The sequence below is a fragment of the Cottoperca gobio genome, chromosome 24 (genome assembly GCF_900634415.1).
Source record: "Cottoperca gobio chromosome 24, fCotGob3.1, whole genome shotgun sequence".
Lineage (NCBI taxonomy): Eukaryota > Metazoa > Chordata > Actinopteri > Perciformes > Bovichtidae > Cottoperca > Cottoperca gobio.
Window position 1 is genome coordinate 14,756,151 of NC_041378.1, and position 27,465 is coordinate 14,783,615.

Sequence of the window (27,465 nt, forward strand, 5' to 3'; positions counted from 1 at the left end):
CGGACTAAAAAGGAAATGTAATTTGTTTTATGCCGTTAAAACAACAACAAAACAACTCGTCTCATTACCTCAGTGCCTCGAAGACAGACAGAGAGGAGGTGCGGTCAGGGTGGGGAGAGAACATGCGAGCAGGTGCTGTTTTTACGACTTTCTCCATCGAGCGAAGAAGAGGTGAAACATTTTTTCTCCTCTCATAACTCGTGAAATCACATCAAGATTTGATCTGAGCGGTGTGTGTGTGTGTGTGTGTGTGTGTGTGTGTGTGTGTGTGCATGAGATCATTACAGGGAAGGATTGTGTATGCAGAGGTTTTGATTACCCCCTTATTGTTCACTGCCAAAGAATACTTTAATTCATAGGTGTTTGTAGGGTGTGTGTGTGTGTGTGTGTGTGTGTGTGTGAGTGAGTGTGTATGTGCGGGTAGTCTATCATTGTGTGTAACCACCTCTATAGTTTCCTGTGATTAGGCTGCATAATGAGCTGCTAAAAAGCACACAGATTAAAACTCTGGTTAATTAAGTTCAAAGGACTCCAGACTTTTTCTTTGGAAGTTTCTCTCTCGTTCACCCACACAATCACACACATGCAGATACACACACATGCAAATACGCACACACACCCACACACACTAATGAGTGCAAAGCTTATCACGGAAATGCCGCGATTTGAAAATAACAACAATCATATAAAACCATACAAACATCTGCAGCTCGTAACTGACGTCTAAGGCCAACCCCAGCACACGTGCCTCTTAAAACCAGAGAACAACGGTTATTTTCATCTCTTAGATGTTGGAGTTTTTATTCCTTTTCTCTTTCTCTAGCTCAACTGGAACCGTTTAGGCATTTTTTAATCAAAGAACGGAGTCGTTAAAATTGAGAAATGGAGGCAAAGGCCTCCGGTAAGCCTGCCTCTCCTCCCTGCCTGCGTTCGACATCCAGCCCAGAGCTAACTAGCATTTAGCGCAGATTTAAGGAATTCTGTTTTATTACTATATTTAAGAAATGTCTGCGTTAAAGCTTGCACAAAACATGCATTTGTATATACAACATTTTATTACCTTGGTACAAAAAAAGCATTTCAATGTTTTCTCGCCAGTGCTGGTTACTATATTTAAGCCTTTCCGAGGATCTAATTGGTCGTAATTACAAAGTTTTTACTGTGGAGAGGAAGAACAAACTCTGAATGAGACTCACTACATCAAATCTTTAAGGATGCATTATGCACACTCATTCACAATTTAATGAAGTAGTCACTGGGTTGCAAAGCTGACTTTGACCAGGGCCCGTATTTAGCAAACCTCTGAGAATTAGCTTTGCTGTGTGTGAGCAATGATATTCATTTGTCAGGCAGCTCTGACGGAACAGAAACCTTTAAGAGGAGCTCTCAGGTGATCACATAAATAATCATTTTTAACCCCATTCCAAACAGACACAATGATTTACTCTGCCTGATATATATATATATATCTCTTAATACAAAACAAAAACAAAATAGATTTTACTCAGTGTTGTTTTTATGCAAAAACATAAATGAAAGAAATCCTACAAATGCTACGTTCTGCTGTAGACAAAGAACATCAGAGAAAACATACGATCAGAAGAAATCAGAAGGTTTTTGCAAACATCAATGCTTTATCCTTGTCGTTTGCACCCGTGAAAAATGCAAAAAAGTGCTTCAGGTGATGTATCATGAGCAATGATGTTTTTTTTTTATAATTAATCAAAAAAATGTCTGTGTGTACTGCAGACATCTACTCTTAACCAACCAGAGAGCACTGCTATTCTTAAAACAGAGTTTTTAAGTTGTGAATAAATTGATAAATAGCTTTTATTTTTAAACTAGAAGTGAACGACTTTTCTTTTCTCTTTCACTTTTACTTAAAGCAGTTTGATAACTGGCGTAGTACTTGGCAACAAAAAAAAGAATGAGTTTGGTCAACCTTTTCCAGTTAATGCTTGATAAAGTCCATCAGTAGGGTCAGTACAGACATATTGCATTCACATGTTGCAATCACAAATGTGTGTGCACGTGTATACATAAGTGTTCATCTCTTTATTTGTAGCCATATAAGCTGCAGTGATACAACCTCGGGGTGAAATGTGTTTTTGATATAGAGTCTCTTCCTCTCCCGGCATGCCTCTAATACTCTCCCTCTTCCCAGGATAACAGGGTCACAGCATGGAGACCTCAACGACTCCACACCTGGAATAACACCACCCAGAATATCCGCTCCGCCTGTGAGTCGGTGTGTGTGTGCAAGTGTGTAAGGGAGATAGGAAAAAGAAGAGAGGGGCTTTATGAATGGCAGGGAGGAGGTCGTGTGGTGCAGTCGAGTCATCTGTCTCCCTAATTCCTTTTTCTCTTTCTCTCTGTCTCTCTCTTTGACACATACTCAGGCACAAACTGAGCACTCTGGTGTTTTTTGTGATGGCCTGTTATGCAGCGGAGGAAATATGAAACACCCCGAGGCATTTGTCAGCGGTCAGTTGCATGTTCTTGTGTGTGAGTTCGCTACAGGCGCATTTTAAACTCGCAAACCAGCATGCGTCACTCTTCCCCCCAGACACGCCGCTGAGGTCTGATTAATAAAAGATGAGTTTAGGGGAAGTATGACTGTTTTGATTCCCCCCTCCTCTCTCTCCACGGCAAAAGGAAAAGACGGGGATGAAAGACTGGGAGAGAATGAAAGTGGAGTGAGAGAGGGCAGGGTCCACTCTGATCACCCCAGGACCACACTGTGAAAGGGCCGTTCACCCAGAGAGAGGGAGGGATGAAGAAAGAGAGGGATGAAGTGAGGACAGAGAGAGAGCGAGAGAGAAAATTCATATATCCACCACTGTTTGATGCCTGTGGTGTGCCTCTGTAACTATAGCCCTCTTTCTTTAGCCTGCTCCCCCCCCCCCCCCACCACCTCTCTTTCCCCCTCTCTCCCATCACTCCCTCGTTTTTTATATCCCTCTCTTTGCCCTCTTCCTGCTGATCTGTGCCAACCACCATGAAACCACCGCCACATTAGAGCCTTTAACGGGCACTGCCTGGCATCCTTCTCTGTCCAAACATATTATAGCCCATTCGCACACGCACATGTAAGTGTGCGTATATGCGTTTTATACAGTTTCTGTATTCACAACTATAGGGTTTCACCATATATTAAGGGCTGGGGGATATTTTTCATCCCTTGCAAAACTGCCACGTGTCATTGTGGCTCCAAATTAAATCTGAAGATGTTGACTGCTTCTAACAGATGGAGGGAGAAAGGCGGCAAATAAATGGTTCACATATACTGACAGAAAAATGATATTAAAGCTGAAGAATTTACTGGGGATATGGTTTGGACTGATGTTTATAGAGTGGAATAATAGTATGACATTCCTACTCTATTCTCTACTAGTACAGTATTGTAGAATAGAGCAGAGAATAAGATTCAGCTTTTGTTTTGGCTTTTTTGTCCCAATCTGCCAATCCATCTTTCATCATTTATCGATCTATCACTCCATCACCTCCATATCACTATTCTCACTTTTATCTTAGCAAATGAAGAGTTGTTGACTTTATTTTGGCCGCACACTCGCTGTGACACTGGCAGCCCTTCACTCAACCCTCTAATTACTCCAGAAAGCGAACACATTTTGACACAGTTGAGTTTTAAGTGTGTAAGTGTGTGTAACTTCACTCTTTCATCTTTCACTTGGACTGATCATCTGAACATTGTCTCACAACCACACACATGCCCATGTGAAGATTTTATGATTTGTTAATGAGGCAGTGAGGATGTTGCTCACACCCCTGCAGAAAAAGGATGCAGCTGGATGGCGCTGACCACACCTGCTGACGTCACGCCAACACACCAAGGTTCAACATGCTTGTTGGTTTGCATGTTGTCTAGTTGTGTTGAGGTGAGATAACATTTTTGGAAGATGGTTTTTACCACGTGGAAACAGAGTGGCTAGTTAATAGAGAGATTGTCCTTCAGTCTGAGGGCCGCTCCTTATATCCTCTCTACCCCTCCCAGTTCCAGGAGCACCTGTACCTGATAGGCTACTGACCTTTGACCTCCCTGGATCAAATTACTTTTTACAGAGAGTAATGGTGTGCCCACATATCACGCACCTCTGCAGTTCCTCTCAGCTCTAACAAGTATTTTAGGGTATTTTAGCATAATGTTTAGTTTTTTCAGCCAGAAAACTCAGTTGTCCTTAACCCTGTTTCCAGCCACACTAGCTACATGCTCAGCACCAGCAGACAAAGTTAGCAACCAAGAGGCAACCTCCAGGTCTGAAAAGTGAAACCTGCATTCTTTCTAATGGCAAGCAGGGGGCAAAAAGAAGTCAGATTGCATAGAAGTCTATAAGAAAATTACCTTACTTTTCACTTGATTTATTACCTCAGTAAACATTTTCCTAATGACTTTATGGGCTCAATCACTAGTTTCAAGTCTTTTTCTATGCAGTATGTTCTTTTGGAATTTATGGTCCAATTTAGAGTAAAATAGATGATAAACAGGGTAAGGTAAATAAGGGCTACCTTGTGATTGACAAGTCGCTACCATGGCGTCGCTACCACTAAACCTAGCACTAAAAGACACTCTTCAGCAGTCGGCTATCAATTTCTTCCAGTAAGAGAAAGAGAAGAGAAAAAAGAAGCCTGTTTTCACTTTCTAAAATTAGCATCCCATTTGATATCCAAGTTAAAATGAATTACGGATGCACCTTCTAAAAGTGTTAACTGGTAACTTAACGTTATTCTAGCGGTACCTGGCCCCGCTGGGCTTTGCACTTTCCCTGTTCCACCCTCTCTTCCAAATATGATCACTTCTGGTTCCAAAACACCAAGATTGCAAAGGCCAAAATGCTAAACTTCAAAACGATAGTCCACAAACCAACGGGTGACACCACAGTGACGACATCCAATTATCATATACAGCAGTGGCGGGCCGTGCATTTCCCACCTAGGCCTTCAGTGATGTCCTACACAGTCCTACCTGAATTATTCCACCTCTTAATACCATCATTATGACGCCATGGCTCTAGAAACTATACATTTAGACAGAAACGCAGCATAACCGGGCGTTGCATCACCCTAACATAGTCAAGTACAACAGAGTTATATTAATATTTCCGAAGCATTTCTAATCAACAAATCCGCATTTCCCTATTTTTGTTCACCCTTTCGTTGTGGAGCTCCGTTTCCCTGCGCATTTGTTCGTTGAGCTGTAGATCCACTCGGGTGTCCCAAAGGTTTTCAAAAGCACTGTTGCTTGTAAGTGCCCAGCCGTGCTTTGGTGTCTCGTTGCTGCCTTGGTTAGACAACTCAAGTTTCCAAACCCTGTGTGGCTCCAAACACCAAATCGATCAGTTGTAAATAGCAGGCATTCCCAGCAGTACAATGTGCAGTGCCTCTCGGAGGCTGCGAGCCAGGGGTACCGCTCGTAGTTACTAATTTGAAATTGGCGGACAAACCCTGTGATAGGCTCGCTAGCATCGGGGTTGGCTGTTCTCTTCTCACGATGTCTATCTTTTCTTGAAAAGTTCATCTTGAAAATGGCGTTGTAATTATATCTGCAACCAAATCGATCTCTTCTCCTCCTTCAGCCATTGTGGGTTGAAAAAAAACAGCTTGTAGAAATCTAAATTAGCTTGTCCAAGTTCAGTTTGATAGCTCTGCCTCTCAATAGTGCGTATCCAATCAAAAGACGTGCACGTTCTGACGTTCTCGTACGCCTGCTAGCTGGCCCCAGTGTCACCAACTCGAAATCTGATTGGTTAACGCCAGTTTGTTTCCGTTCACTTTAAGCTACAGGCGCCCGCACTATTGATTCTGAAGACCTAAGGGTAGTCTAAGGCATTTCTTGGACCCTGGCAACACATGATGGCTGAAATATGATTGGATAAAAGCTCTAACATAAAGGCCAGACCTCCAAATCTCGAACTGAGGCTGGAAGCAGCGCAACCAAGAGGAAAGCTATGAAATGAAGAGAATAGACTACTGGGGAATAATTTAATACATATTTGTGGAAAAAATATATCAAAATTAAATTTATATTCTGATGATGTTTAGGCCAGCAGAGAAGGCCTTGCTGGCCCTGACGGCCCACCACTGATATATAGTCTTTGTTAGCAACTAGTTGGTGAAAATAGCGAAGCATCTGGCAGCTAGATATTTCCCTCAGGAGTTGATGCGCACACAATAAATGAGCTGGAGACATACATTTGTCAGAGGGTGAGAAACACAACTTTAAATAAATGTTATTGATGTAACATGATATCTGTATGTACATTTATAAAAAAGTAACTGTTTGCTTACTTATTATTTATTATGTTATGTTATTTCATAACAACTATATATATATTAGGGCTGTCGAATTAGCGCGTTAATTTCGATCAATTAATCACAGAAAAAATTATGCGACACAAACATTAATGCAAATTAATCGCGCTCTTTGATGTTCCCCGACTCTTTACGTCACCGACGCGACGTCGCCACAGCAGCCTCGTCAACATGATGAAGCGGATGAGAAAACGTTACTTGGCCCAGTGAATGGAACGTTTAAATTTAATAAAGTCCCGGATGTAACTGTTGATGCTCTGCTCTGTTCTGTGCGATTCCTGCAGCAAAGAATGTTTGAACCGTCGGAGAACTTCAAGCCTGAAATATATCTATATCTCTATATCTCTATATATCTATATCTATATATATATATATATATATATATATATCTATATCTATATATATATATATATATATATATATATATATATATATATATATATATATATATATATATATATATATATATATATATATATATAGATATATATATAGATATATATATATATAATTAATCACAAAGCTTGTAATTAATTAGATTAATTGTTTTAATAGCTTTACAGCCCTAATATATATATATATATATATATATATATATATATATATATATATACACACATATATTGTACAGTGTGTCACTATATTGAATCCGGTTATATGCACAATACTATATAATTCCCGCCCATGACAGATCTTAATGATGCTAGATGCATGAAAGCTCCAGTCTATCTTGCTCTGTGGCATCTGTATATTGTTAATTTTTCTTTAAGTGATGAAGCCCAGCTGTATTTATTCTCAGCCACATGGATTAAAATGAGGTACATAAGACCTATGTGTTTGATGGAATAAGGAAGTTAAGCAGTGCTTGTGTGACAAGTGCACACACATGCACACACAAACCACATCTTTTACAAAAGAAACATCACATAAAGCCACAGCATTAGGGCTCAGAATCAGACGTTCTCAGCTAAATCTGTCCTGACTGTGTGGCGCTATGAAAGCCCAGTTTCAGAGGTTCCTAGCGCTGCTGAGCCAAGAAAAAGTTCTTTGGTTCGACATAGACAGATTAGCAGCAGGCTTTACTGTCAGGGAGTATCAGTATCCGTGTCCTTTGACTCTTTGGCTATGTAAACAACATTTATTGGTTTTTTAAAAACACCCGTGTATTACTGGGGGTTGTAGGAACAGTTAATGGTGTATGTGACAGTTTGTTTCCCTTTCATAATGGGCTCTGAGCAGAGCAGGTTATTACAACAGGCAGTCTCTTGGGCTGCACAGAGATGAATGTTTACATGCCTGGGAAAAAGTAGAATATAAGTGTTGGAGCCTTAAAGTATTTGTGCTATTAATGGCGAACATGCAAAGCATAATTGCTAACAGCCTAATGATTATCTATCCTTACCTTTCTATACCATCTTCCTCTCTAACTTCATGTCTCTCCCCTCTATCTCCATCTCTCTCCTTCTCTTTCAGTGTCTCCCCTCTATCCTTTCCACACTTTTTCCCCTGGGTCAGCTTTAAGAATTTATGCCAGTGTGCTGCCTGTATTTCAAACAGTAGACAGAAGTACAGTAAGGAAACAAGACACTGTAATTATTTCATAAATCAAGAGTGTAGAGGACTGTTTAGGGCATGTTTGCTGTAGTTATACATGTGTTTGGGTCAAAAGACAATGTTCCACACACGCCTGTCTGAAGAGGCCGGTGCACTGATAGACAGATATTGAGGGAAAATATATGCTTTTATGTGTTGATTGTATTTATTGAACTTCCTTTTGAAGCTGGGGCCAAAGTCAGACCTGTGATTTATAGCTTGGATTCTTAACTGCAGTTTACAGCCTTAAATGGGTCACGCTTCTTTTCTGCTGAGTTTGAATGTTTTCATCAGCCTTGGCGCAGCGGCATGAAACAGAATTTATTTTAGACGGGTCTTGATTTGAAAATGTTTTGGAAACCTTGACTCTATGAACCAAAACTTAGCCACAGAAACCAGTCACAATGTTTCCTTCTGTGAGTTAGTCTGCAACATAAATGCTGGAGATGAATGAGAGCAGCAATCTGATTTACTTTATTGGAATATCTATAACTCATGTTGAATGATTTAATGAGGAACAAATGATAAATGTCGTCTGGTAGTTGCTAAAGGCCTTGGAGAATATGTGATGGTCACCTAGAGAAAGCATAATGTTTTGCTGATAATATCAATTTCAAAAGCAAAATACATTCTCCCCTTAAAATATAAGCTAAAGTAACTAAAAGGGCACTCGGAGAGCACAGACCTCCACTAAGGTCAAATGCCCCTTCTCACAATGGTAACAAAACTGTGAAATCTGATTAATAATTAAATGAATAACTACAAACACAATGACTAGCTATCAATAGCTAGTAAGAGTTGAAGGATTTTCACTGTAGAACACAAAGGGACATATAAAGCACGAGCTTTGAGTCCTTATAGCTGTGTGTGTCGCTGCAAATGATTGTGCGATTGTAACGTGTGTGATAATGGTGCCGGGCTAAGAAGATGTTAGTGTGCATGCGACTCTGTCTTTGTGTACAATATTAGCACATCAACTAGCGAAACAACCTAAGGTTACACATTAGCTTAATACAACAGATTACACAATACAGTACAATACAGACACATCCTGTCTCAAAATGATGCAGAAAAACTAGTCCATGCATGTGTTACTTCAAGGCTGGATTACTGCAACTCATTGTTATCGGGTTGTCCCAAAAAGTCGCTTAAGACTCTTCAGTTGATCCAAAATGCAGCGGCACGTGTATTGACAAGAACAAGGAAACGGGATCATATTACTCCTGTATTAGCTGCTCTGCACTGGCTCCCGGTAAAATTCAGAATAGAATTCAAAATCCTTCTCCTAATTTACAAAGCAATGAATGGTCAGGCTCCAGCATATTTTAAAGATCTCATAGTACCTTATAAACCAACTAGAGCATTGCGCTCCCAGACTGCAGAGTTACTTGTAGTTCCTAGAGCAGTGGTTCTTAACCTTATTGGAGGTACTGAACCCTGCAAACTTCGTTACATTCACTGAACCCTTCGTAATTGGAAAAATAAAATATGATTTCTTCAAAACATAGGTATATATTTTATTAGTGCACAAAATGAACCATGCATCAGTTGCACACAAAATCACTGTGTTCAAAGAACAAAACCAACAAAACATGAATTTCACACAAAAACATAACTCAATGAATATTTACTGCAAATCAATGTGACTTTTGCTGTTGCCTTTCAGATACAAGTTCAGAAATGCGTGGCTTCACCTTGGCAAGTGCCACTCTCATATCATTTCGCAATAATAAGTCTGCTCCTTTTCTTAGTTTTCATGTCTACCATCCTTGGAAAGGATTGCTCGCAAAGATACGTTGTAACAAACGGTATGAATATCTCAAGGGCTTTCTTAGCAATAAGAGGGTATGGTACGATTTGGTGACACCAAAACGTTGAGAGCGTTGTTGTTCTGAAGAGTTGCTGTTGAAGCTGGCTCTGCTGAAGTTCAATGATTTCGTCGAGGTATTCATCGTTGACATCTGCTGTCGAAACACTAAACGTGAACGGCTGTCTCACCCATGCTGGATATGACTCTCTGGTGGGGAAGTATCCGTTGAGAGACTTTGCGAGCTCATCTAAGTGCATGGCAATTGCTTGCTTCAGCTCCCCAGGTACAGAAATATCTCCAATTCCAGACACGTCTTCGATCTTACTTACACAGTCGTCCAACAGGGGAAAGTTTGCCAAGTTATCGTTCTCTGTTCGTTGTTTCCATAAAGGTAGCTTTTTTTTAAAACGCCTTCAGGTTTTCTTCCGCTTCGATGATGTTCACTCCACCGCCCTGCATCTGTCGATTTGAGATGATTGAGAGCATCGAAAATATCGGCCATGTACGGCAAAATGAGAATGAACTCAGAATTTTCGAAGCAATCTGCGTGGCAATGTTGGTACTCTCGCAAAAACAGGGCTAATTCCACACGCATGGCAAAAACACGATTCAGCTTGCAGCTTTAGGGAGTGTTCCTTTAGTTTTGCCGGTGCTAGACTAGAATTGCTCAACTTGGCATTGCAAATCATGCATTGAGGACGCTGACTCCCATCACTTTCCTTTATACACGTGAATCCATATTGTACGTATTCGTCCAACCACTTTCTTTTTTTGCTCGACATAGTTAGTATGAAGGGATTGAAAGATTAAAAGAAAATCACAAATGACGTACAATCACAACAGCCACAAGTCGACTACTGAGCGCACCAAGTTCCCTGCAGCACAGATATCAAAGCCAAGCAATGTGGCGTGATCAGCTGATGGCCAAGCAGAGCGTGACGTCACGAATAATACAAGTGGGCTGAATTTATTTTGTTTAACACATTTTTACTAAGCAACTAAATATTTGTAATCTAACACGGCGAAGAAAAATGGCGTGCTGCCAAATTGTCGGCAGCCAATTTTTTGACGACAGACAAAAACGGCCCGACATTGCTAGTGTGAACCGGGCTATACTGTGTGTGTCTTGACCCCTGCCGAACCCCTGGGGTTCGATCGAACCCAGCTTAAGAACCACTGTCCTAGAGTCTCTAAGAGTACAATGGGAGCCAGAGCTTTCAGCTATCAAGCTCCTCTCCAGTGGAACCAGCTTCCAGTTTGTGTTCGGGAAGCAGACACCCTCTCCACATTTAAGAGTAGGCTAAAGACTTTCCTTTTTGATAAAGCTTATAGTTAGGGCTGGCTCAAGTTTGCCTTGGATCAGCCCCCAGTTATGCTGCTATAGGCTTAGACTGCCGGGGGACACCTCCCTGGTCTCCTCCTTCTCTTCCTCTCTCCTCCCCTCCCTCTCTTCTTCTCCCTCTCTATCTGTATGCATTTATGTAAATGTATGTTACTAACTCATCATCCGGGGTATCATCCCCGGAGTTTCTGTGTCTCATGTGGCAGGTTGCCACTGATAAAGTTTACGTCAGGATCATGAATCGTGGCTGCGTCTGCTGCCCTGGTCCTGCTGGACACCTGGAAGCCTTTTTGACATTTTCCTGGATTCATCCATACTTTCTCTTTTTCAACACAACATAATTTCTGTCAAATGTTGTATTTGTACTATGTTGTTTATCCTGTACACATGACATCTATTGCACGTCTGTCCGTCCTGGGAGAGGGATCCCTCCTCAGTTGCTCTCCCTGAGGTTTCTTCCATTTTTCCCCCTTTAATTATGGGGTTTCTTTTAGGAAGTTTTTCCTTGTGCGATGCGAGGGTCTAAGGACAGAGAGTGTCGTAACCTGTACAGTCTGTAAAGCACACTGAGACAAATGTATAATTTGTGATATTGGGCTATATAAATACATTTGATTTGATTTGATTTGAATACATACAGTGAAGGAAATAAGTATTTGATCCCTTGCCGACTTACAAAGAAATGAACAGTCTATAAATTTAATGGTATGTGTATTTTAACAGTGAGAGACAGAATATCAAAAAGAAAATCCAGAAATTTACATCATATAAAAGATATTAATTGATTTGCATTTAATGGTGGGAAATAAGTATTTGATCCCCTTGCAACCAACAAGAATTCTGGCTCTGACAGACCGGTTAGATGAGTCCTTTCGCTTTAAGAAAGTACTCCTAATCATCAACCTGTATAAAAGACACCTGTCTCAACTCGTTACCTGTATAAAGACACCTGTCCACAGAATCAATCAATCAGATTCCAACCTCTCCACCATGGGCAAGACCAAAGAGCTGTCTAAGGACATCAGGTACAAGACTGTAGACCTGCACAAGGCTGGAATGGGCTACAAGACTATCAGCAAGCAGCTGGTGAGAAGGAGACAACTGTTGCTGCAATTATTCGAAAATGGAAGAAACACTAAATGACCATGAATCGCCCTCGTCTGGGGCTCCATGCAAGATCTTGTCTCGTGGGGTATCGATGATCAGGAGAACGGTGAGGGATCAGCCAAGAACTACACGGGAGGAACTTGTCAATGATCTCAAGGCAGCTGGGACCACAGTCACCAAGAAAACTATTGGTAACACACTACGCCGTAATGGATTAAAATCCTGCCGCGCCTGCAAGGTCCCCCTACTCCAGAAGGCACATGTACAGGCCCGCCTGAAGCTTCCAATGAACATCTGAATGATGCAGAGAAGGCTTGGGAGAAGGTGATGTGGTCAGATGAGACCAGAATTGAGATCTTTGGCATCAACTCAACACGCCGTGTTTGGAGGAAGAGAAATGCCGACTATAACCCCAAGAACATCATACCCACCGTCAAGCATGGAGGTGGAAACATTATGCTTTGGGAATGTTTCTCTGCTAAAGGGACAGGACGACTTCACCGCATCGAGGGGAGGATGTACGGGGCCATGTAACGTAAAATCTTGGCCGATAACCTCCTTCCCTCAACCAGGACACTGAACATAGGTCATGGATGGGTCTTCCAGCATGACAATAACCCAAAAAATATGGCCATGGCAACAAAGGAGTGCATTGAGGTGATGGAGTGGCCTCGCCAGTCTCCGGACCTTAGTCCCATAGAAAATCTGTGGAGGGAGCTGAAGCTTCGAGTTGCCAAACATCAGCCTCGAAACCTGAAGGATTTGGAGAGGATCTGCAAAGAGGAGTGGACCAAAATCCCTCCTGAGATGTGCGCAAACCTGGTGACGAACTACAAGAAATGTCGGACCTCTGTGCTGGCCAACAAGGGTTTCTCCACCAAGTACTAAGTCATGTTTTGCAAGGGGATCAAATACTTATTTCCCACCATTAAATGCAAATCAATTTATATCTTTTATATGATGTAAATTTCTGGATTTTCTTTTTGATATTCTGTCTCTCACTGTTAAAATACACCTACCATTAAAATTATAGACTGTTCAATTTTTTGTAAGTGGGCAAACTTACAAAATCGGCAAGGGATCAAATACTTATTTCCTTCACTGTATATAGCGGTTCTATGCTTACTTAGCTGTGTAAAGTTAATGTATATAAAATATACTTCGCCCAGTGGATGTTCAGTTAATAAATACAAAGGCTACTTTGCTCTCAGATTTTAGCTTAGCTGGTGAATCCTCTGAGATGTAGAAAAGCAGCGTGCTGTCTTTGTTTTGTGGCGTGCTGACAGTCAAGTTGTTGTGTCTTTGTGCTGTTTACAGCTTAGTCAGCTGAGTGCAAGACGGAGGAGACCGGTCGTCCCATTTGTTACCTTGCAGAATAAAGTTAGCTCCTTGCTAACTACTTGTTGCTCCTATTGTGACGGCTAGCCAGCTGTGGAGAGCCGCTGTATGCACTACTTTGGATAGGCCTATCGCGTCCTCTGCCATTAAGTAACGAGTCATCCGATGCTACGGGCTTCGGTGGTGTGCTTTCCACAGGCCGAAATACGCATTCATTCATCATCGGCTGAGTTTTCACACCTAGGTGGGAATGGTGATATCAGGTTGCAGGAAGTGAGGAAGGGTCTTGATACAAAGGATCATGGGAAATTGAGTCCATTAGCTCAATCTTCATACTGTGAGGATCCCAACAGCTGAAATGCTGTCCTCTTTCTTTGGTGCAGGTGGGTCGGTACCACACATTCCGCCTTCAGTCAGTTAGTGTTGGACCAAGTCATTCAAGTTCTTGCAGAATTGTCCAAAATTGTGTCTGGCGAAAGGGTTGCATGTTTCCTACCCATCACCCTATCCAACCATCACTGGAAACTATTGAAAACTTAATATTTGGGATTTCTTTCCATTTCATGAGTTGGTTTTGCGCTATCTCGCTCTGTAATAGGTGGCATTTGGCATTCAGTTGGACTGATTTGCAAAATGTCACACCTTTTACTTTACATTTATGGTAGTTTTCAGATCAAGACGCAAAGAAGAAGGTAGAGGAGGAGAAGATCTCGCAGACAGGAGAAGATGGATTGTGGGAGTACACTCACAAGCCCTTTTGGAAAACAGTCCTGATGTTACCTTTTGATTAAACTGCCGTGTGGCTGATGGCAGCAGCTGAATCCTCCTAAATGCTATGAGACAGTGAGAGGACCAAATCCAGTGAGCAATCAAAACAGGGTGAAAGGGGTTGAAATGGGGAAAAAAAAAGAAACAACTGTGTGGACACAGCAAATTTATTCCTAATAGACTATGACAAGGAGCATTTTTAGTCCAGCGGTTTGGTTTTGAGTGTGTGAGTGTGTAGACAGTCCAGGAAAAGAAATCCTTGTCTTGTGATGAAAGATGGAGCCTGTGTGTGTGTGAGATGGCCACCGTTAACCTCGGTCACGTTTCTCTAAGAGTTCAACATTTTTATATGAAGGTTTTCAGCAGCTCTTTTTTTTTTCTCCCTCTGTCCTTTTCTCGCGTGATGTCGGGGGATTTCTCAACAAGCTTCGTGGAGTTTTCTCTAAGCGGAGTTTCTGTTGTTAAACAGTCTGTTCAGAATCAGCGCTGCCTCACAGCATTGCACTCCTCTGGCCTTCCTCCTCTCTTTCTTTCACTCCCTTTTTTGTCCTTTTTTTGTCAACAGCCCACTTAAAGAGCAGAATTTTAATCAGGCTTTTAAACAGTCCTCTCTTATTTGCCGTCCAAGGAAGGTTTTTACACCCTCCCCCCCCTCCATCTTTCCTCCTATCCTCCCCTCCATCCTTCTTTCCCCCTGTCCTCGGCCCTACACCTCCCTTTGCTCGTTGAGTGCGCTCATGCATGATGGTCTGAACTTGATAGACGTATAGAGGGCATCGTCAAGAGAGCTGTTAGTATGTGCATGTATGATGTATGTGTGTGAATGATGGATAGAGTATGTGTGGTCTCCCTGATTGGGTTTCATATGTGTTTTTTTTATCTTTCTTTCTTTCTTTTTTTTTTACATATTGTGTTTCTACACCTATATATCACTCCAGCTCTCAGATCTTGCTCGCTTTCAACTCTAGCTCTCTTTTTATTCTCATCTACGGCAAGGAATGTGTTAGTTTTATGTGAAGTCAGCGCATATGCCAACAGGCCTGTGATGTGGATGCCAAAGTATGACGACTTTATTCGGGCTAACGGTCATACGTTAGCTCTAGATGGGTTTGAGCGAGTAATTGGAAGGAAGTAAATAGCTACACAGAGAAAGAGTGCGAGATCGAGACAAGAGTGAAAGAGATTTTAAGATTTTGGTTGACTGAGGCTGTCAATGCCTAATAAAAGTTTGCCTGGTTATCCTGGGAAAGGGGGATGGGAGAATGAGAAACAGGGAAGGGAGGGGCTGAGTGCAGGGTGTGTAATTTCGACAGAAGGATTTTTAATGAGGGGAGATCTCTGCAGGTAACTTCCTCTTCTCCCCTCTTTCCCCTCTCCCCCATCCTCCTCCAGTGTGGGGGGAGAAGCCCATCTGGTTGGACTAAACAGCAGATTAGCACATTAGCACTGGAAGACGGGCAGGCAGCACGGGAAAGACCCGAGCTAACATATGACATTGGCGCACATGGTGTACGGCTCATTAAAAGCAGATATAAAAGTTGCACTAAATTAAAGGCGAGCTCCATCCGCCTTCATTAACAGATGGTAAAAGTTTGACTCATGATTGCAGCTTTTATACTTGGCACACAAGCATCTTAATGCAGCACACATCTAAAGAGGTTGTTTTGATGAAGTAAAATGAGCATAGCCTGCTCTGATTTGGCAACTTTGCAGCGATACAAAGTCAAATAATATACAACCGTCTATACATTTTCAGGTGCAACACATTTGCATTCGTAATTGGAATTGAAACGTAATTTCCACTTTTGAGATATCCACCAGTGAGACACTCTGCCGCCATCCAGAAACAATCCAGTTGTATTGGGTTTGGTTCGTGGTGGGCATTGACTGATTACATTTCTTTTGTTTTTACTATGAAACAATGTCCTATAAATCACAGACTTCACTATCTCCACAGTTTTCTTTGAGAACTAAGCTCTACCAAAGTATGACTGCCTGTTGCGTTGGTACTGGTCAGACAAAAGGTTAACGTTGAAAATGTGGGTGAACTGGCCCTTTAATCTCTTTCATCTAAAACAAATCATATTGCCTAATATTGGACTACTCAGCAAAACCCTGGATTATGTTAAATTTCAAAATTATTTCTTTTCTACAATATCTGTGCATGACAACAGTACAGTAACATTTACTGTTGTAATATTGTGGTTATGGCAAATACAGTATGGTTAATGTCAGGCAAAGAAGACACCAGGTTAAAGCCTTACTCACCTTGGTATGTACAGTAAATGCCACTGCGTTGGCACTGAATGGTGGCATTGGATGTAAATCGTAGGGAGACTGGAGGAAACTGTTTAGTCTGAATTCCAACTGTAAAAGTTGAGTAGCTGGTTCAAAGTCTTTCTAATATCCGCACAGTCTATAAGTTCACACCACTGAAGGTGTGATGTCTTGACTTGGCAAAGCCACCCGTTTCATCTAATACAGCCTTTATTATAGTATATGTTTTGGGGCCCAGTTCCTCCCAACATGCCTGCTGCTGTCAGGATTTTGCTTTAAATGTAACCAGGAGAGAAGCGAGTTAAGTAAACAGAACAAATGATGTCACGCTAAAGACGGTTTCCCAGAGAGGCACACAAGTCTTTAACTTCTCTGTTTGATATTTGCAAAAACCTCACTGCTTTCAGCTCATTATTATTATTATTATTATTATTATTTGTTTCTGTGTTATGGTCTTAAGAAGTACTAAACTCGATTTAAAAAAGTATGCAGCAGCCCTGTCTTCACCCACATCCTTCTTTTTTCCCCTTTTCTAACTTTCTTTCTGCAGAATGAGCTGCTAAAGAGCACACACATTTGAGTTGGTTAAACTATAAGTATTCAAGACTTTCTTTCTTGTTTCACCTCCCTCTCTGTGTAAAGGGCAGAGAATGATTGAAGCATGCCACAGGTATCCAGGTTAGATTCTTTTGGCCTCGTTTTTTATGATTCCAGGGAACCGAGCTGTGAGAAACTACAAAGTTGCCAGGCATGACTGGGAGGGGTGCTGCGTGCACATTTGTGTGTGTGTGTGTGTGTGTGTGTGTGTGTGTGTGTTGTAATAAAGTGTATCCCGTTGCGAGGTGTGGAGTTAGGAGCTGCTACACCGGCCACATCTGAGATTGCAGCTGTGTGAACACATCATCATCGGTGCTCCTGGTGATAGGCAGGATCTGAGAAAAAGTAGTACCGTCCTACTCTTACCTGCTACTACAGACTCCATGTTTAGTACACATCAGAGGCAGTTAAAGCTGCTCCAATCACAATGTTTATGTTCACAATGGGCCAGGTGACTGTGTAATGTGAAAGGGGACACTCGTAGTGGTGAATCCACAGAGTATCACCTGGCTCTATGGTGTGTTTCAGCATCTTTCAGCTGTTTCAATCTTTTAGTTCGCTCTTGTTTCTGGACACAGCAGGCAGCTGTTTTCAGAAAGAGACCTCTAAAGCCCCTCGGTACGGTACCTGGGCCGCACCAAATAACAGACGGACTCAGTTAGGGACTCACTGGTGAACATAGTGGAGCATTAGCTGTATTTCTCATGGCCTATAAATGTAAACAGGTGATTGTTTGACGTTGCCTTATCAACTTTATTAAGGTGATAATATGTCAGTGTTTGTTTACAGCTTGTTCCACTGCCCCCAAGTGGCAAACATTTTTTACCTCGACCTCTGCAGGCTGTTCTAATTTACTGTTCATACTTAGTACGCGCTGTAAGTGAAACAGGGCTTGCACAGACCCACTGATTGCTGACGTGATGCTGGAGATTCGTAGGAAAATGCACAAAACAATTACTTTTCCTAAGATATCACACACATCGTATGAGGATATGTTGACCTGTGGATCCATCAGAAAGTGTCTCTTAAAATAATTTCCAATTCAACCGCGACCAACATTTGTAACCATGGTAACTATAATCAATGGGCTGGGGTCAAAGAGGAGAACAAAGTGAACATATGGTAGTGTTTCTTTAAGAGTTGCCAATGCATCATGCTAGCATCGCACATGCTGCAACACAGCTGTGTGAAGGTGAAGCAATACTCTCTCACACACACACACACACACACACACACACACACACACACACACACACACACACACACACACACACACTACTTTTATGTTCACAAGACCAGTCTTGGTTAAGTCAGAGTACACAAGCATAGCTGTTCACCAGTTTTACGACCTCATTTTGCCTGGCCAACGAGGTGTGCTATTAACAACATAACACATGCTTAATGAATACACACTCACACAAACACATGCAGACATTCTGCATGCTGTCTCAAGACACAAAATGTTACCTAGTTAACTCAGATACAGTCAGACTCAGCTACACCTAAACACACACAAACAAACTAATTTTGCCTGGCCATTTTAACACACACTAATGAAAGGGAACAGAATTTATTAGCTCTCTTTAACGGCCAACACCCCGCATACCTAATCACGTTCACACAGACACACACAGAAACACATGCGCGTGTTCCTGAGCAAGTCAAAACAAAGATTTCATAGACATGTAAGGTGAGATTTGAAGCTGGAAGCAGCGTGAATAATCGCCCGTAATTCCATTTCCTGTTGGTTGAGGAGAAGGAACTCGTGCCATCCGAGCATACATCTGGTTTCCGTTTGAATCCCAGGACCCCTCACTGCTCCACCAGCACCAGCACCACCATTACTACCATTACACCCCACTAATGTTCCAACATGATGTATGAGCGGCTTTTTTTAGACCATGGAAATCAATTTAAAATTAAAGTAAAATGAAAAGAAACGTCCTGCATCCTTAATCCTCGGCTGGCAAACATCAGAGCGCTGTGTGCAGTTTATTGATGAAGCTTTAATATATTTAATAAGAAGGGGATTTATCTGATGTCAATTTCTTTTATTCTAATTGTATTGCAATATTTGCTTTGCGGTATACATTTTTGTTCTGATGCAACTGCACAGTTTAACTACAGGAATTGTTTTAGTTTCATCCAATCATGTTTTAGCTTATCTCATCCTCAGGCGGAGTCAGAGGTGCTCATAGCCAGCTGTCAGCCGGGACAGCAGAGGGCCTGGAAGAAGGAGGGAGGAGGGAGGGGAGGAGGAAGGGAGGAGGAATGAAGGGAGGAGGAAGGGAGGGAGGGAAGAAGGAGTGAGGAGGGAAGAAGGAGGGAGGAGGGAAGAAGGAGGGAGGAGGAAGGGAGGGAGGAAGGAGGGAGGAGGAAGGAAGGGAGGAGGTAGAAGGAGTGAGGAGGAAGAAGGAGGGAGGGAGGAGGGGTGGAGGGAGGAGGAGGGAAGGAAGGAAGGGAGAGAGTGAGGATTGAAGGATGCGGAGGCTTGAGGAGGGAGGGGAGGTTGGAGTCGGGGAGAAGTGTTTTCTTTTGGGGTCGGAAGGGGGCTGACTTCTTTCTTCTTTTTGGGGAGCCCTGGAAGGGAGGAGGTTTTCGAGGGGGGGGGGAGGGAAGGGAGGAGGAGGAAGGGAGGAGAGAAGGAAAGCACAATGTTTTCCTGATACTTTCACAAGCCCTTAGAGATTAGATGGTCATTTTTAACATAGTTAATCAAATGACTAAAGCACATAAATGCACAACATCTAAAAAGGCACAAATTGTTTTACCAAGTGGAAAATTCAGAATCCTGAAAATCTGAATTTGAATAATACATTTGGTAACCTGGCACACGGCCATTAGCCAATTGCCAGAAATGTAGTAGTTTAGTAGGAATTTGATCTTTCTTAGATGATCATGTTGATAAAGTAGTACAGTCGTGTTTAAATGAACTTGGAGAAAGTTGTTCACGCTTTCATCTACTGCAGCATTGATAAGTGTAACTTTCTGTTTACCTGCCTGATCAGCAAAGCCAGCTCTCATCTTAAGGAAGACATACAAGAGAGATCACACAACCCTTATTTTATCCTCTTTACATTGGTCTCCAGTTCATTTTAGAATAGATTTTTACTCATTACTTTAAAGTTATCCATGGCCTGGTTCTGACTTTTGTGAGCTTTTGGCCAACACATACTTGCACTCAACTTCAGACCCTGCAACAAAATGTTCTTAGCAGTTCCTTGGTCGATCGCTGCACATTTTTAGATTTGTGATTTTAATGCTTCCATTGTGTTGTGTTATTGTCTCTGTATGCTCTTCTTGTACCAGTTTACTTGCATTTTAAAAGCTGTGATGCTGAAACACGCAGGGCATCGGGTTTTGCTTTACAATTCTTTGAAAGACAGTTTGAGTAATTTTCTGCACATTATTCACACCCTTTAAACAAAGACTGCTCGCTCATGACACATCTCGATTTTGGAAAACAAATTATGTGCCGAGCTTTTATGGACACAATACATTTGTTTGTGAGTGCAGGGTGTGCATGGGAATGGAGTTAACATTGCTAAGTGGTCACGGCATCACGGCGGGTAGAGCTGGCAGCGCCTTTACTGTCCAAATTAAAACAGCAGAAATCACCACAACAATTGAGAACAGATTTTCACCAAGGTGCCTTAATGATATTGTCAACCCTTAAAAAACACACACAAACACATGCTCACACACACGTAACCAAATTCAACACACTCACAGACGCTAATGATCTACTAGCTTCAAGCTGCAGGGCTATCTCATCAGTGAACAGGTTGTAATTCATAACATTTTCACTCCGGGGTTTTCTGAGTGTGTGTGTGTGTGTATACGTATGTGTATATATATGTGTGTGTGTGTTTAGTAGTCATCAGAAAACACACACCCGCTGTTCCAGTCTGTTTCCTCCCCATAAAAAGCAACACTTAGCACTTCATTCTCAAGCAGTTCTGACAACATTATACAGGTTAGTTTAAGAGAAGAGAGGAAAAAAAAACAAAGCCAGAGAGAGAGGACGGGGAGGGGGGAAAAAACGGAAGCCTGGTCACTCAGCTGGGAATATTCAGAGAATTGTTTTTAACGAGTTAAATAAATTCTCCCACAAATGAGGTGAGGGAAAGAGAGAGGGGCCGAGCGAGGTGGAGAGAGCTAGGGAGTGAGAGAGAAAGAGGGAGGTGAAGTTGAAGTGAGTGTTTGGCGTGGTGTTGGGAATATTTTACAAGCTGCATTAATGGCCGTTCTTAAAACACTGCTATTAAGAAACGGCCATAATGTTGTATATCATGGGCGATTATGTTCACACACGCAGGCTTACACAGCTAAACACTCTCATTACACACTCACACAGACACACACAAGCCAAAGCAATTAAATGTGCGCTGGTCCAACACCTTTTTTTGTGTAAATAGCAGCTTCCTCCTGCCCAAACAAACTGCACCTCTTCTTCTCCAACACACACAATGTGGCCATTCACACTGTCCCGCTGCAGCTGATTGTGGAGCCATTTCTGGGTTAGAAAATCTAACATCCACATGCAGCAGCTGATGACTCAAGTTGTGTTGGTCCTGGTGTGGTTGAGTGTCGGCACACGTGGCTGTGTTCTGGCACCAAAAGACAAGATGTTAGCTAGCTGTGGCCCATATATGGCTGCCGGATCGATTCGGTTTTGGGACTGTTGACAGCTAATTTAGCTCCAGTTAGCAGCATTCAAACTAGCATTGAGCCGCATCAGCACTGGAATTGGGCCGGTGTGCTTTCATCCTTTCACTGCAGATTTATTTGCCAAGACATGTTGACAGCCTGGGAAGCTATGAGTACATGTATTCTGTAATAAATATATATATTTTTAGATCATTTTAAAAAGTAGTTCAACAATTTGGGATATTTATTATTATTATTATTATTATTATTATTATTATTATTATTATTATGTTATTTGCTTTTTTCCCCCCCGAGAATATTCTGCAAAAAAGTTGAACTAGGGTCAAATTTTGCTGCCGGAAAGTCAACTCCAGTCATATACATGCACTTGTAGAAGTAGTGATGTATATCTACTGTTTACCTCAAGATCAATGAAATGAAAGATAAGAGCTTCCAGAGTTGTAAACCCTGTCTGGGAGTATTAAACTGTTAGGCCTTTAAACACATTTATTCCTCATGATTTCCTCTATTGTATTTCAATGTCTCATCATTACCTACACACATATATACACCCCCACCTACACTGTCTTCAGTCTAAAGTTTGCTTCAACATGAAGATGGATACCACACTCATGTCTGGTCAGAGCTGGATTCAGAACAAGGACTGGAAGCAGCTAACCTGGCTCTATCCAAATCCCCTCGAGAGCTCACTAATTAAGAAGATGTATCCCTCATAACAGTTCATCTGTCTGCCCAGCAACTAACCAGGATTCCAAGATTATTTATTGTCATTCTGCAATTTAGGGTTGCACAACGAAAGTCAGTTGTAGCCTAGTCCATTTATTCTACCCGAGAAAAGCATGAACAATAACAAAACAGAACGAAAACAGTAGTGCATTATTTACATTGTATCAGGGAGAATATAAAAAGCAGCAACGGAAACACTGGTGAATTCTCTGGGCAGATAATATGGCCGGTATCTTTAACATATACAATTGTCCATCAACTTTGACTATGTTTGAGCGGCAAAATATCATTGATGTAAACACAGAGTCCTCCTCCTCTCAGCCCACTTTAGTCCTGCGCTCTGTCCTGCAGTGCGCCCGTTAAGTGCAGTAGCTAGATTAGGGATGCCATGATGGAGCCAGGTCTCTGTAAAGATGTGTGCACAACAGTCTCTGACGTTTCCAGCCCGCGTCTTATTTCATCCATGTTGTTTTCCTGCGACCAGACATGCTCCCAGCTGCCAAGAAACTCCTCCTGAAACATAACACTTTTACATTTCTGTTTAATCAACGGTGAAACAATGCGTTAATTACGAGCTTTAGAGGTGCCTATATACATATATATATATTTGTTTTTTACATCATCTTATACAAAGTTAATCGCTTATTTGCCAAACTATTGAACCGTTCCTTTAAATAAGCATCCATACATGTATATCAGCTGGTTAAACAGCGGTCGTCAAGATTGTATTTGCTCACAGGTTTGTTGCCAATAGACGAAGAAGATCTTGTAACAACATATGTTGTTTGATTAATCTCTGCTCTCTGTGTTTTAAAATCACAAATACCAGCTGTCCATCATGTTACTGTTTGTATATATAGTAATAATAGGATGGAATGAAAACAAAACAATAAAAGCAACAACTAAGTATGTCTTTTCCATCGCTTTACAGATTATTTGTTACCTCCGCCAAGGAGATTATGTTTGTTCATTCATTTGGTGTCGGAATAATCGACTTCCCCCTCAAGTCAGAAGAAAAACATATAAAGAGCTATCAACATATTGTTTGAACGCTCTGAACAATGAAATACAGCATGTCTTAGTACATTTTGTTACCACATCAAACTACCTAAAGCTCATGAACACACTGAAGTCAAAAGAACGACTTCCCAACTCGCAAATTGTGACAATCCAAGGAGCAAGTGAACGCACCATTGGTCTTGGTCAGCGCTCTCCCAGGGCCATTTTAGTTTCTTTATGTTTTTAAGACTTAAAAGTCAGTAAATGTAAGATGTACTGTCTCCCTGGTAAATATGCTGTACCCACAGTATACTGGCTTTAGCAGAATCTGCATCATTTCCTCCTGCAGTTCCTCAAAGAGATTTATTTTACTAGCAGAAGGATCAGTGGAAAAGGATCTGATTGTATTCCTAAATAATAATCCATGAATCATGCGTATATTAGAACAGAGGGTTTGGAAATATTAAGACATCAGACAGTATGGAGCTGAATATTTTCTTTGTTATTCTAGGCGCCAGGGCTTGCTCCTGGAGGAAGTGGCGGGCATTGTGGTCAGTAGCTGAGTACAGTATGGAATAGACCCAGTGTGTGTGTGTGTGTGTGTGTGTAGACCCAGTGTGTGTGTGTGTGTGTGTGTGTGTGTGTGTGTGTGTGTGTGTGTCCTGAGTGGTGATCGGAGGTGTGGCCATCAGTCTGTCAGACTTCTTTCTCTCTCTCTCTCCCTTCCTTCACTTTCTGCAGCGCTGCAGTCTGAAAAAGTCCAATTAAAGTAATAAACCACACATCCCATCCAGACCCGAAACACACACACACACACACTCTCACATACATTTCTCCAGCAAACACAAACATCTAACACACACAGGTAAGCACACACAAAAAAAGCCACACACACACGCCCTCAGTTCCTCCCCCATGTCTTCCCGCCCCCCCCTGGTTAAATATTCTGGTTATTAAACAGAAATGTGCTGCAGATTTCTGAGGCTCTGTGTGCGACACATCTGGCCTGAGCCTTCAGGAAACGACTGGTTCACTTCACTCTTGTCATCACCTTCCAACACATTTCTTTCACATTTCAATTTGGGAGCGGTGCAGCAGGCCGCTCCAGCACACACACACACAAATGCGCATCTGCACGTACACACACACATGGACGCACATCTGCACACATGCACTCAGCCACAGACACACGGTCCACATTAGCGGCAGTGGGAGTGCACTTTTTGGTGTTACAACAACGTTTTCAGCCTCTCAGCTCAAAGGGGTTGTGCTCTTTTTCATCCCTTTCTTTCTGTATTTTTCTCAAATGGTTTTGCTCTCTTTTTGTCTCTATGTGTGTGTCTCTCTCTCTCTCTCTCTCTCTCTCTCTCTCTCTCTCTCTCTCTCCTCTCTCTCGCCAGTGTTTTGTTGACAGTAGAAAACCTCTAAACCACCCGTGACACAAACTCCCATTTCAGGATTGTGTGGGATTAGCACAGTGTGATGGAGTAAAGCTCTGGGAAAGACGTGTGTGTGTGTGTGTGTGTGTGTGTGTGTGTGTGTGTGTGTGTGTGTGTGTGTGTGTGTGTGTGTGTGTGTGTGTGTGTGTGTGTGTGTGTGTGTGTGTGTGTGTGTGTGTGTGCGTGTCAACACCAACAGGTCAAGTTACATAGGACAGATTTAGTCTTTGCATTTCGGTTAGCTGTCTTTGTATTGTTGGGGGATTTTGGAGATTTCAGCAATTTAATAATACTATGCTTACAAATCACACATTTCTACAGATTTTTAAGGCTTTAAATTAAAGGATTTAGTATTCTAATAAAAATGTTACATTCCTGACAGTGAAGATAATGCTATGAAGAAACATTTAGACCATTAAGTAGGGAGACAACATGTACAGAAACTATAACTGAACAGTTAAATGAAAAAATATGTGCAAACATATTCATTTTCAAATGTTTTGCCGTCATTTGTTAGCCTAGTGGTGTGGCTAAATACACTAGTGTTGATTACAGTGTTCTGTCTTACTGCTGTTTCAAATCACTGGTGTGGATCTACTTTTCTAGATCTTTGCTATCTCAACAGCTCTTTTGCATTTGAAATGTTGGGAAGTGATGCTGCAGACAAGTTTATCTGATACGTCAACACTTAAATATCTCCCCGCTGTGTCTAGACGTGAGTTAAGAATTCCAAGACAGCCTTAAATCAAAGCATGCTACGGGTGTTATTTAATTTTTTTGGCCTTTCTTTATTTCAGTTTTTCTTGGCACACAATGTTTTCACAAAACACACTTCCCCTAACTGTTAGAGGTAATTCAGCACCATTTGTGCCTGAAGCAACCCGATCTCATTGAAATGTTTCTGCGGGCAGCAATGGTTTGGTCTCACAGTATATGATGTGGAAGACACACAGCTCAAAGTCTTAGAGTGCAGTGTGTTGTTTGTCTGTTTAGAAACCATGGAAAACCATTTCCAATCAGCATCACTGAAACGGAGACCACAGAAAACGAGAGGGTTTAAACCGCAGCAACATGCAGGCTCTGACTGATGACACGCTAAGCTACGCTGCACTGACTGATGATGACACGGTGAGGTGATGGCGGGTGTCACTGACAGATGATGACACGTCAAGGAGGCTGCGGCCACGGATGAAGTCATCAGGGATTGACAGGCAGCTACCCCCCCCTCCCCCCCTTACTAATGAGAGACAGTGACATCCCAACACAGTCCAATCCTGGCAAGACAAATCAGCCATATTATTTGTTTATATCAGTTAACTAAAAGCATACACACTGAGCACTTATTTTTCTCTATTCTGACCTTAGTCAGCGTTCTTTGACATTATCAGCTGTTTTCCCGACTTTGTAATTCTCCTACCAGTCCATGCATCCCTCTCATGCTGTTACACAACATCTGCGCTGTTTACTCCACTGCAGGAGTTATGGTGTGATGGAGTGACTCGCTTTCCCTCAAGCTGCAATTGTTGACTTCAGTTAATTATTTCCTACATTTCCCCAAATCCCTTTTGACAACAACAAGCTTTAGACAACAAGTGTTAACGTGTTACACACTTGTCTCACTCAGCTGTGGGTTACATACAGTATGCAGATGGATACCACACTCATGTGTCATGTCACACTTCACTAGTTGGAAAGCAGTGTGTCATTAGGTGATAGTTCTGCCTCATCTAATAATAATGTCTTTGTGTGATTTCCTTGAAATTGGAACATTATATATATATATATTAAAAGAAACTCCCCCCACACTCAACATCAAATATTCAGGGAAATAAAATACATACATAATAACAATACTAATAATAATAAACACTAAAACATTACAAATTAAAAACAAATGATAATAACAAATCATAAGAGGTATGGCATTTTTTTTAAATGCTTGGTGTATTTATCAACTTGTCATTCATTTCAGGCTGATCACTTCGCAACAAGCCTCTTTGATACTCGTACTAACCCTTTCTGAATCTGCTGTCTCACAGTTAATTAAATGTGTTCCCTTAAAAGAAGAAATGTGCGTTCTTCAAAGACACATTGGAAGAAAGAGAAAGCAAAGAGGGGAGACATAGACGGATGATTACCCCTTTATATTCATCTGTGGATATTCTTTCCTTTAGTGGAGCTGTTGGATTGATTGCAGCGGTCTGTTAAGTCCACTGGAGGGCAGACAAGGACAGCAGCTCTGATACTTTCACAGTGGACACCAGAGAGAACGACCCTGATGCTGATGGGCTGCACAATGTCACATTGTAATATACTGTATATGCAAAAGTAATGACATTTCAAATAGGTTTTCTTATTGGACAACGGTTCACAAAGAAAACTATTAACCCCATTAATATAATTAAATGTTGCATGTGTGGACTAGGAGCAGCATGCAGCACTGGCTTGAAAGTAATTGGATGGTTCAT

General features: G+C 41.7%; 1 protein-coding gene across 1 annotated transcript in view; it reads left to right on the top strand.

The window, feature by feature from the left end:
- The first annotated feature begins 882 nt into the window (after positions 1 to 882).
- Positions 883 to 27,465, top strand: part of LOC115003930 (hormonally up-regulated neu tumor-associated kinase homolog) — a 44,986-nt gene continuing 18,403 nt past the window's right edge. The window contains exons 1-2 of the mRNA XM_029425868.1: positions 883 to 901; positions 2,173 to 2,240. Of these exons, the coding sequence (XP_029281728.1) occupies positions 883 to 901; positions 2,173 to 2,240 (87 nt within the window). The remainder of the gene's footprint in view (positions 902 to 2,172; positions 2,241 to 27,465) is intronic.